This window comes from Camellia sinensis, chromosome 7 (assembly GCF_055761805.1).
Source record: "Camellia sinensis isolate YWXY chromosome 7, ASM5576180v1, whole genome shotgun sequence".
Taxonomy (NCBI): Eukaryota; Viridiplantae; Streptophyta; class Magnoliopsida; order Ericales; family Theaceae; genus Camellia; species Camellia sinensis.
In genome coordinates, this window is record NC_138967.1 from 7,961,213 (window position 1) to 7,973,278 (window position 12,066).

The 12,066-nt window shown below is 33.8% G+C and overlaps 1 protein-coding gene and 1 long non-coding RNA gene across 2 annotated transcripts; one reads left to right on the forward strand and one right to left on the reverse strand.

Annotated features, from left to right (window-relative positions):
- Positions 1-2,289: 2,289 nt before the first annotated feature.
- LOC145795588 (uncharacterized) lies at positions 2,290-6,921 on the forward strand. The gene is made up of 3 exons (XM_082880414.1): positions 2,290-4,517; positions 5,091-5,849; positions 6,887-6,921. The coding sequence occupies exons 1-3, from the start codon at positions 3,428-3,430 to the stop codon at positions 6,919-6,921; spliced, it is 1,884 nt and encodes a 627-aa protein (XP_082736540.1). The 5' UTR covers positions 2,290-3,427.
- An 846-nt stretch (positions 6,922-7,767) lies between these two features.
- LOC145794585 (uncharacterized) lies at positions 7,768-8,385 on the reverse strand. The gene is made up of 3 exons (XR_014334501.1): positions 8,297-8,385; positions 8,119-8,208; positions 7,768-7,995 (listed from the first exon to the last, which is right to left on the reverse strand). It is a non-coding gene; the product is annotated as an uncharacterized LOC145794585 (long non-coding RNA).
- Positions 8,386-12,066: the final 3,681 nt, after the last annotated feature.

Consider the following 12,066-nt stretch of genomic DNA (forward strand, 5'->3'; position numbering starts at 1 on the left):
GAGTGGTTTCCCCTGCCAATGTTGACCACCATGTCACCGATGACATGATTAGTCAAATTCCTTTGTAGAAGAAACCCTAATCTCTCTCTCTCTCTATACATACATACAAATGGGTAGTGTGGGGATATATTTTCTGAATACCAACACGTGGCATGGTGACGCCGACGTGTCAGCCGAGGTGCCACGTGCCCTGGTAATTAAGCCGAGGTAATCTTGGAGAGGCCGAGGTCATCTCCGAAGATATCGGAATCCGAGATAAGGGGCAAGAGTCCTAAGGCAAAAAGGGGACTTAACCAAGATAAGGATAAAGCTCTTAGGGAGTTTATCTTTATCTCTTAAAGTGTCCAGAGTAAACAGTAAATTAGAGTTCATAGAAGTCATACTTCTAGTGGGACTTGGATTGAGTATATTATAAAAGAGAGGCACCCTCGTGGGTCTATGGTATGCAATTTATGTTTTGAGTATTCAGTTTAGTACTTGATTATCTTTGAGAGATATAATGACTTGATCGTCGGAGTGCCCCCGGGTGGAAGAACCACCGCCGGAACTTTTTCTTTCTGCTACAGGTTGCTAAAGCCATCTATTCTGCCTGTGCTCTCCAGCTGATCACTAAACGGGCAGTGTGGTCAGATTTTCACCCACACAGGTAGTAAAAGCAAAATGAAGAAACATTCGAAAGATACAAATTTCTTTGTGATATATGGGTTTGGGATTGGGAAACCTTAGACATCATAAAATAATATTGTGGATCTCTTTTATTACTAAAAATGGAAGAGGGACCTAAGACTAATTTTTCCTTTTTAATTTGAGCTCTAGTAATGTAGTATAGAAAAAAAAAAATCAAACAAAAAAGTATAAACATTATATTACATGATGGGTTCTATCATTAGAGTTTCTCTTAAAATTCTAAAATTAGAACTTTTAATCATTTTTACTTTTGTTTTGAGGTTTTAATGTGTCCAGATCAGTACATATTGATTTTTTTATTTTATTTTAAGTGATGTGTGATTGAATTTTTTTAAAAAATTAATTTATACATAATTTTTTAAATTTATAATAATGTCAGTATATTTATTTAAAAAATATAACGTATGCTTGAATTTAGTTATGGAATATTTTATTTTATTTTTAGCATATGATTCAATTGATGGTTTGAGATTTATAATTATTTTTTAGACTGAGTCTGGGCAAATATAGAGGTTTGAAATTAAGGTTAGGCCAGACATGAGCAAATACAAAATTCCTTATTGTATAGTGTTGGCTTTGTCCAAAGAATGTTTACCATTTAATTTATTATTGGGTGATTTGATTAAAGCCCCCTCATAATAAAATTTTAATACATTAAGGATAAGTACAAAAAGTTTCTCTTGAAAAATTCAACACATACCACTATTACCCAAAAATATAATTAGTGAGTAATTTAATATTTTAAATTTTAAAATAATATAACTTTTGATATAGGTGTAAGTTTTTAATAAAATTAGTATTTCAGAATCCTCTCATCAAGATTTATCAAATGAGATTTATGTTGACCATAAAATTCTTTAAAAAAAAAAAAAATACCTTTAAAATTAATATAAATAGTAATATGTTGACTGAAATTTTTTAAAAATAAAAAATAAAAAACATACCGTCAAAATTGGCATAAATAGTAACATGTTACTCTATTTGATAATAATATATTACTCTAGTTCACAGTAATATTTTACTATTACAAAAAACAGAGTGCATATTAGATGAACTAACAAAAATTACACTTCCACAATATTTTTAAACTTATATAAAATAAAATAAAAGTATTCGTCGTCAAAGGAGTTTTGTAATATATATATATATATATATATATGCATGGGTAATATTGTCTAAGAAAAAAAAATTACTGTCATTTCTCAATTACGTGTCTCCTCCTTAAAGAGTTTATGAAACAAAATAAATTGAATTGTCATTTTCACTAAACAAAGGCCTAATAAAGGGATTTTGATTAAATTTTAAAATTTCCGTTATTATTTTATTAAATTGTTTTCCCTTTTGTTAGGTAGGAGTCTTAGTTATCGTTTGACATGTACTAAAAAAATACACTTTTTTATATATATACACTTATTTTGGTAATATAAATTAACATTTATCAATATTTTCTCTATACTTTTTTATTGGGAAAATTGGCCTAAGGTCCCTCCTCTACTTTTGATATGAGGAGAGGTCCTTTATAATATGTTTTGATGACTAAGGTTCCTCAAATTTATTTTAGGTTATAAAGTACCTAAATTACCCTTCCTTTATAACATAAATTTGTTTGAATATTATATGGTTGACTTAACTGATACATTTTGGAAACCGAATTTGAAGGGGAGATTTTGTCGGAGTTTTCGTCGGAGATTTCAGTGGAGATTTTATGGTGGAGATTTCGTCGGAGATTTCAGTGGAGTTGACGAGAAAGATTGCTACGATCGTGTAGATTTTGTTGGAGATTTCGTCGGAGATTTCGTCGGAGATTTCAGTGGTGTGATAGTATATTGATCGCGTAGATTTTCAGTGGAGTTGAATCAGGTTTGTTTTCGATGGAGATAGCACATGCATTTTGATATTTGTTTTGACTTTTTGTGTAGAGAGGGGCCAGCTTGATAGAGTTGATTTTTATTTTTGGAATTAATTTTTTATTATTTGTTTTTTAATCAATTTGAAAGAGTGTTGACAGTGTGTTGATCGCGTAGGTTTTTGAGTTGAGTTGGATTAGGTTTGTTTTCGATTTAGATTCCAAATGTATTTTGATTTTTGTTTAGAGAGAGGCCAGCTTGATAGAGTTGATTTTTATTTTTGGAATTAATTTTTCATTCTTTGTTTTTTTGATCAATTTCAGATAGTGTTGACAGTGTAGGTGATTTTGATGTTTAGAGTTCATTTTTGGTGCTCTGTTTTTTATCAACATGCTGATGAATTATAGTTGTGTTCTATGTTTTTTCAAACCAGAGAAATTTCATTTTCTGCACTATTGTTTGTGTAGTCCAGAGGAAATTATAAGTGCATATGGACATATTATTAGAAGTTTGTAATGGAGATAGAATATGAGAAAGTCAATGTAAGTTCATAAATTTCTCTATACTTGTATTTGTAGTTCAGAGAAAATTGTAAGTTTGTTACTCACTTTCAGTTTGTAGTTCAGAGAAAAGTATTTCTCTGGACTTGTATTCTATGTGATTTTTTTTCTATAATTGTGTTTAATTGTTAGCAGTAAATTTCTCTGTGATTCATTAAGTTTCTGTGATTTTGTTTTTTATCATCTTGAAGGTGAATATCAGTTTGTAGATGTCTTTGGAGTTTTATTTTAAGTTCAGAGAAAATTATAATTTTTAGAAATTTCTCTGTACATTTATGTTGTTATTGTAAAGTGTTTCTGTGATTTTTTTTGTTTTTTTTTGTTTCAGTTTCAATGGACAATGCAGTGTTGTTGCTGTGCAAATATGGGAATGATACTATTGTCATTAATGTTTCATGCGAATTGAATTTTGAGGAATTGGTTGGCATTTTGTGTAAAACATGGGAGAATTTGAAACCTGAGACTATGTGTATTTCATATTCTATTTTGGGCCATCCGAATTGTATGGTTCGAAATAATATTGATTTTCTGAATATGTTGAGGGTTGTTTGTGCACGCGGTGTTGATATAGTTGATGTTTCAGTTAGTAGATGTAGTACTTCTGATGAAGAGGATGAAGTGGGGTCTAATTGGGTAGATGTTGTGGATGGTGAGTGTGATAGGCTGGTGGATGTTGAAAGGAATTCACTCTCTAAGTTTTGTTCTCACCAAGAAAATGTGTTATTGTCGGCTAGTTGGCGGAATAATATTACGAGTGTTGGACAAAAGTCTGAGGGTGGTGTGGTTGAGTTCCGTACTTTTTTATGCAAGTATGCTATTGAGGTTGGTTTTCAGTTTACGTATGTTAAAAATGACAAGCTGAGGGTTACGGCAGAATGTGCATATAAGGAATCAAGGGGATGTATGTGGCGTGTACATGCTTCTGTTGAAAAAACAAATGGGTTCTTCTACATAAGGACTTTGAACAATGAACATACGTGTGGTGTGGCGGTTCGTACGAGTAAACATTCGAGGATGACTTCCAGCTTGGTTTCTGGGCTGATACTTGAAGAGGTAAGTGCAAAACCTTTAACTCGTCCAGTGGATGTTGTGAAAGAAATGAAAGACAAGTATGGGGTCTCAATTAGTTATAACTGTGGTTGGTTGAGTGTTGAGAAAGCAAAATGTAGTACATATGGGGATTCTTGTTTGTCATTTGATCAATTACGGTGGTATTTTGATGAGGCATTGAAGAACAATCCAGGGAGTCGTTTTGAGTTAGATTTTGAAGATAACAAGCGTTTCAAAAGAGTGTTTGTGGCTTTTCATGCATGCATTGCTGGTTTCAAATATTGTCGGTCATTGCTTTTTCTTGATGGAACATTTTTGAAAGGACGATACAAAGGAGTTATGCTTGCTGCAACGGGGAAAGATGGGAATGAAGGTAATTGTAAATATATCTATTTTTATCTAAGTATGTGAATTTTCTATACATGTAGGAATTGAGTGAATGTGAATTTTCTCTGGTTTTGGCCACTGTGTGGATTTTCTATTGTTGTGGCCACTGTGAGAATTTTCAATGGATTTTTGTCAGTGTATGAATTTTCTCTGGATGTTGTCATTGTGTGAATTGTATCTGTAGGTGGTCACTAAGTGAATTTTCTCTGTATATTATGATTGTGTGAATTTTCTCTATAGCTGGTCACTAAGTCAATTTTCTCTGGATGTTGCCAATGTGTGAATTTTCTCTGGATGTTGGCAGTGTCAAACTTCTCTGGTTGTTTTATTGTTCTATTTTTCTCTGTTGTTTTGTAGGTGGTCACTAAGTGAATTTTCTCTGTATATTATGATTGTGTGAATTTTCTCTGTAGCTGGTCACTTATTCAATTTTCTCTGGATGTTGCAAATGTGTGAATTTTCTCTGGATGTTGGCAGTGTCAAACTTCTCTGGTTGTTTATTGTTCTATTTTTCTCTGCATGTGTGTACCTAATATGCTTGTTCCTATTTGTTTTGTAGGTTTTTTTCCTGTAGCTTTTGCTGTTGTTGATGCTGAGAATAAAGACAATTGGTGTTGGTTTCTTGAACATTTATATGGAGTATTAGGATCAGAAAGGGTGATAAGTTTCATATCAGATCGACATTGTAGAATTGTGGAGGGAATTGCTAGGTTTTTCCCGAACTGCTTTCATGGATTTTGTCTGGAACATCTAAAGAGAAATTTGAGGGATAAGTTGTCATGTGGAAACACAAATTTGGTTAGGGAGACGATTGTGTCCAAGTTTTCAGAATGTGCATATGCTCCAACAAAGGCATCATTTCATTTCAAGTTAAATGAGTTAAAAAGTGAGGGAGGAGACATTGTGAGTGTTTTCTTGAGAAGTTTACCATATGAAAATTGGAGTGATGCATATTTTGCAAGGAAACGTTATGGTGAGATGTATTCAAATGTTGCTGAGTCATTCAATTCATGGATACGAGAAGCTCGGCACTTGCCAATAACAAATTTGGTGGACATGATACGGTTGCAAATCATGAATATGAGGTCTGATAGGAGGCTGCTCTCTAGTAAATGGAATAAAATTTTGTGTCCTCGTATGGATAGTGTGTTGGAGAAGTCTTTTTTGGACGGGAGGACATGGAATGTGAGTTTATCATCTGATAATGTCTTTGAAGTGCATTGTTTTCCTTCGGTTATGGTTGATCTTGGGTTGAGAACTTGTTCATGTCGAAAATGGGAAATAAATGGGTATCCATGTCAACATGCTGTTGCTGCAAGTTTTAGGAGTGGAAAGAATTTGAATTCATTTGTTGAACCATTTTTTCATGCTGATATGTATCGTCAAGCATACTCCTTTTCGATTGGCCCAGTTCCAACTGTTGAAAAACCTGTGTGTAGCATTGAAGATGCTATGATTCTACCTCCATTGAGCAAGAGACCTGCTGGGAGGCCGAAGAAGAACATAATTGCTTCTACTGGAGAGTTTAAAAGGGTGATTAAGTGTAGTCGTTGTGAGAGTATTGGTCACCATAATAAGAGGACATGCAAGGAACCTTTGGTAAATAGTTGAGGATTATACATTTTATTGATGGAATAATACATTTGATGATTACTTTGTATATTTTGTTTTGTGAAATTTATTTTTTGGACAGTGTATATAATAATATCAATCAAATTCATCCAGAGAAATTTTTCAATATCAGTTAAAGTGTGTTTGTTGATATATACTATAGGCAGTGGGTTTGTAGTACCTGTCAAATTCATCCAGAGAAATTTTCCTATGGCAGAGAAAATTCTGTGTGTTGTGTTTTGAAGCTTCATATTCATCCACATAAATTTGACAATGGCAGACTAAAGTACTGTGTGGATTGTGTTTTTTCAATTTGATAATTGTTTTGTACTAACACAGTGCATTAGAGATTGAATGATCATATAGGCACCTTCTTTGGTGAGATATGAGTTAAATTTATCTGTAAATTTCTGGTAGCTTCATATCAGTCATTTCAAGAAATGTGCACAACAGACAGAGCATTCAAAAAATTATTCTACAACCAAGAAACAAAATCAAGCTCTTTTGGAATTTCTCTGAGTTGAGAATTTCTCTGGACCAGGGAAGAATTTCTCTGGACTCACTTGAACTCAGAAATTTGTGTCAAAGCCAGAGAAATTTTCATCCAGAGAAATTTTTCACCATCAGAGAAAACTATATGGGCATTGTGTTCTGAAATTTGAAATTCATGCAATGAAATTTTCCAGTGGCAGATAAAATTACTGTGTGCTTTGTGTTTTGTTGAGTTTGATGATTGTTTTGTAGCAACACAAAGTTTTACAGATTACATGATCATATAGGCATCCCCTTGGGACGATACAAGTTAAATTTCTCTGTGAATTTCTGGTAGTTTATACCAGAGAAATTTCTGCAGACAATTTTCTCTGGCAGACAATTTTCTCTGGTAGACAATTGTTGAAATTTACATTAGTCGAAATAAAAAAAAAAATGAAATTTAGATTAGTCAAGAAAGGATATATACATATACGTCAAGGATCATCATTCCTTCAATGTATCAACAAGAAAGGATATATACATATATGTGAGACAATTTTCTCTGTGTGGATATGTACATTGTCTTCCTTTCACTAGTTTCACTATTACATTTGTGGTTCTTCTAGGGGTATTTCAATTCGTTCAGTCCATGACCGGCCAACTTCGGTCACAAATCTCTCTATGAGTTCTGCCCTCATCAACCTTATCTCTTGTATGGACAATTTGGATTTGATAGGTTCATGCTTGCTATATTGTTTCATTATATAGCAGACAAAGAGGCCACAATCCAGACTGCATACAAATTATAGGTATGGTTAGTTTTAAGAAACATGCAACTGAAATTATCTTATTTATAGATGTATGAAACTTACGAATCGCTTTCTTGTTGTGGAGCATTGTTGACATACTCAAAGTCATAACTTGTGTTTTGTGAGTTAATTAATTTGAAAGAGGGTTGTGATTGAGCGTCTCTTTTAAGACAAGCTTTCAAAAAATTCTCCACGCAATCTTGCTGCAAAAAAATAATTTTTATATAACAGAGAAATTTACGGACAAGTCAATGGGATTCTATGAAAATTATCATCACATAAAGATGATGATGGATCAGAGAAATTTGCACTCGTTACCAATTGTTTTGCATCTTTGACATATTTGTCTTCTGCATTATCCCTTCTTGGCCTCAGTGAGTTGTAGAACCTCCATAAATTGTCTTGTTTGTCCAGGACAAGCAAGGTCCAGTGATTTCCATGTGTGGACTTCTCATTACCTCCAGTATTTATTGGGAAATGGAGGAACCTATAGTTCCTCCATGCTGTTTCAATATGCTTGTCAAATAAGGACACTCGAAAACTTTGATTTTCTGTCATGTTGATGAAATTCTGTGCTCAGAGAAAATCAAAAAATGGTTTTGTTAGTGACACAACTGACTTCAAGAAGTATATTAAGAAGAGAAAGTAGAAAGTAAATTCCAGAGAAAATCAAATAAAATAGTAGTAACATACTAAGCACATGGATGTGAAAAAAAATGAGGTTGGTTGTTGTTTCTCTCTGATTTGGTCAGCCAAAAGGATCTCTCCATAGCCATCAATGACCTGAAAAATATGATTTATAATTGTAATATTGTTTTATAAAGGCTGATGGAACATTGCAGAGAAATGTTGATGAAAGGGAAAGACTTACATTGTTGGCAATTTCTTTTTGCTTTATGAGGTTTCCAATGTCTTCAAAGGTAATGATATTCAACTCACTTGTCCAAATTAAAGCTCTACAAGATGACAAAAAAGGGATTGAATTGTTGTTAATGCAACATAAGTTTGTAATTTGTTGTTTGTTATGTTCTATTTTGTTTGTTGTACTTACTCAAGCGCAGACACATTTGATATGTGCTGCAAGATGTCTTTTATATGATCTTTTATCAATCTTGAAATGGGAAGAGTTTGTGGAAAGACCCAAGATTTTGTGATGTTTATAGGTTGAGGCAAGACGTATGCATCAGCATCAAGCACTTCTTTGTCCTTCGTGCTTTGCTCAACTTGTTTTGCAGCTTGTTTTGAAGCTCTAGTCACTTTCGCAACTTTCGGATATTGGAATTCTGGATCATGCTGCTTTTCCTTCCTTTCTTTTGCCTTTAAATTTTTTATCATTGAGGTTGGATCTTTTTTGACTGTAGGCAGTGAAAATATTAGAAAAAGTGAAATTTCTCTGAAGCAACAGATGATATTTCAATATGTAAATTTATTTAATTCAATATTTTGCAGTTACCATAGAGTTTCTTCTTTTGTTTCAGTTGTTGTTTGTGTGGGATTTGCTCTTGTTGGGTTGTTGGTTGTTGTTCCAGTTGCATTCCAACTATACACAGTGAAAATCAAACAAGCACCAAAAATGGAATAAGAAAATATACAGAGAAATGAAATGAGCAGTAGAAATATAACTAATGTGTTGAGAGAGATATAACTTCCAGAGAAAATTACCAATGACAGAGAAAATTATAATAAATAGAAATTTCTCTGAGTTATGATAGCACAAGGACATAACTTTTTGTGGCTCAAGATTTTCACTGACCTTGTGGTTGAAGTTGTGTTGGTGTTCGGTATGGTTGTGTTGCTAGTTGGACAGATAGTTCTTGAACTTGTTCATGCAATTTGGCATTTTCAGTTTCAAGCTCCGAATTTGAACACCTCAACTGTTGAATTGTTTTTGCATCGTCTGCTTTTTCAACCTCCAACATCCTTAGTTTCATTCGGATTGTGCTTTCTTTTTCTTGAAGTTCTGAGTTATGTGATGTCAGGATTCTTATTGAAATATCCTTTTCAGCAAGTAATTCCATCCAATTTCTGTCTTCTTCTTTTTTAGATTGAGACAGTGCCTTCAGTCTTTGACGTAGATCAGCAATTTGGGCATCCTTTGATTCCTCAAATTCTTCAGGCTGATGCATTGTTGAGCCACAAATGCCATCATGTTGTTGGTCCATCTGCTCATTATTTTCTTCTTCATCACTTTCATCCTTGTTCTCTTCTTCTTGTTCATCTTCATCTTCATCTTCTTGTTCACTGTCTTCTTCTTTCTGTTCATTTTGTTCTTTGTCTTCTGGTTCTATTTCTTCACTTTCTTTGGTGGTTTCTTCTTCTGTGCTGCTTGCTTGATGTTCTTGTCCATTGCTGGCTTCGTATTCTTCTGTGTTGCCTTCTTTTTGTTCATTCCCTCCATCTTCAGATGGATCTTGTAATGTCTCCTTGAATATGACAATTGCCTTTTTTAATTCTTTCTTCGTCTTTTTGCCAAGACAGAACTCCTCAGATGGGTTTTTGACTAGCTGCTTGTTATCAATCTGTAACAGGAGACTCTTTTATTAGAGAAATGTTACAAAATTGACTGAGAGAAAAAATTCAAATAAGGAAAATAAAATTTATCTAAATGATACTAATTGGAAACAAACTTCAGAGAAAATTGTATTGGGCCAGAGAAAATTAGAGACATGGAGTTAATTTTATGGGGCAGAGAAAATTATGAAACAGTGAAATAAGCAGTGTTTATAAGTTAATGTTTTACTATATTTGTGTCAGAGAAATTTGAATTCCAGTGAAAATTCATTAGAAGGGTAGAAATAAACAGTGTTTATCAAAGATGCAAGGCACACAAGTTATGGGCAGAGAAAATTACACACAAGGAGATAAAATTTGATGGGCCAGAGAAAATTATGTAACAAAAAACATAATTCAGATATTAGAGAAAATGAATCAGGGCATATAAGTTAATGTGTTACAATTGTGGTCAGAGAAATTTGGATGGCAGAGAAAATTGATTACAATGGCAGAAATAGACTAGTGGTTAACAAAGAAGAAAACAGAAATTGATATTTTAGAGAAAATTAATCTTAATCAATCAATGCACAAGGAGGGAAACAAAGCAGTGGTCAGAGAAATTTTGAAATTTCACTGAGATTTCGGTAGCAATAGGAATCTAACCTGTCGAGGTGCAAGAGAGTGGACTGGTGTCTTCTGCAGCTGTTTCGTCAAGGTTTGAAGGTTCCACTTGGCACATCTTGGGAAGTCTGTTGTGTTACTGTCTTCTGAGTCAATGATAGTTGCATGTTCACATAGCCAATACTGTGATGAAAATGAAAGTAAATAAAATTTTGTAAACGCACAAATTTGTAAGTATGATAACTACAAATTTGAATGGATATTATACTTACCAGCAATGCAATGACACACCCCGTAACTTTTTCTGGAGTTCTATGCAATGCCATGATAGAATCAATCAATGTTGATGTGATTGCTTCCGGCCAATCATACTGTTTCATTGATTCAAGAGGTTCCACATACTTTATAAAAACCCAACCTATTGAATTCCCACTTGTTGCAAAAAATAGGGTGAGACACAAGTACAATGTAACAATGATTGCTATATCTTTGAAGTCAGTTGGTTGCTTGCCTTTCATTGCTTTGACCAAGGCATTTTTAAGAACAGGATCAGTGAGCCTTGTGTCCTTTTGGAATCTTCTCCTGAGGAATGTAGATTTTGGCTTTTTAGAGTATCTTAATGACATGGCTCCTTTACCTCCTTCCAAACCAAAAATCAAGGTCATGTCATTTGTTGTAAAGGTCAGGTTCTTCTTTCCAACTGTGAATGCTTTTGTTTTTTCATTGTAACATTGGATTATGGCAACTACATCATCATCGGATTTCCTAGATTTCTTTGGATCCATCCTTCCAGTGGTTAGAGCTTGGATCAAATACCAGACTGGGGTCTTTTGAAGCTCTAGAAGATGTTTTGAACTGAATTTAAGTGTTTGAAAGAAGGAGACGACAGATGAGAGGTTGGATCGGAATTGAATGCTGTAGTGAGCTCTCTTTCTGTGGAGTTTAACAGGTTTTTTCCCCCTTGAACTTGAGTCTTTTGAAGTTGGGGTACTCATCTGGATGCTAGTTGCTTCATCAGCTTGGACTTGTGTGTTTTGGGAAGGAGTTTGTGGTGTTTTAGTGCTGGTTTTTGATCTTAGATGATAAGAGGACTGTGAGAGTTGTTCTTGCTTCCTTGGTGTTTCTAGTGTTTTGCTGCTGGTTTTTGATCCTAGTCCATAAGAAGACTGAGACAGTTTCTGTTTTTTGCTTGGTGTTTCTGGTGTTTCGCTGCCTTTACGTTTTGCCATTTCTAGACAATGATTAAAGCATAGAGATGTCAACATTAAATCCCAGAGAAAAATGGAAATGTCAGAGAAAATTACAGATAAGGGAAAATTACAGAAAATTTGACATGTCAGAGAAAATCAACACAGCATCATAAACATGGGAGAGAAATTTTCAATAATTGTTTAAATTACAGATAGAAGTAAACATACCAGAGAAAATGAATGATAGAAAAAAGTAAACATGGCAAGTGAAAGAAAATTTGCATTCCACAATTAGCAAAGATAAAATAAACAAAGTAATGTAAACATGGCACTGAGA

What these genes read in the sequence shown, in the direction of transcription:
- LOC145795588 (XM_082880414.1), top strand. Translation starts at nt 3,428, where the DNA reads ATGGACAATGCAGTGTTGTTGCTGTGCAAATATGGGAATGATACTATT. An exon ending in GGGGAAAGATGGGAATGAAG is followed by an intron (nt 4,518 to 5,090) that starts GTAATTGTAAAT and finishes TTTGTTTTGTAG; the next exon opens with GTTTTTTTCCTGTAGCTTTT. An exon ending in TCAACATGCTGTTGCTGCAA is followed by an intron (nt 5,850 to 6,886) that starts GTTTTAGGAGTG and finishes ATTGTTTTGTAG; the next exon opens with CAACACAAAGTTTTACAGAT.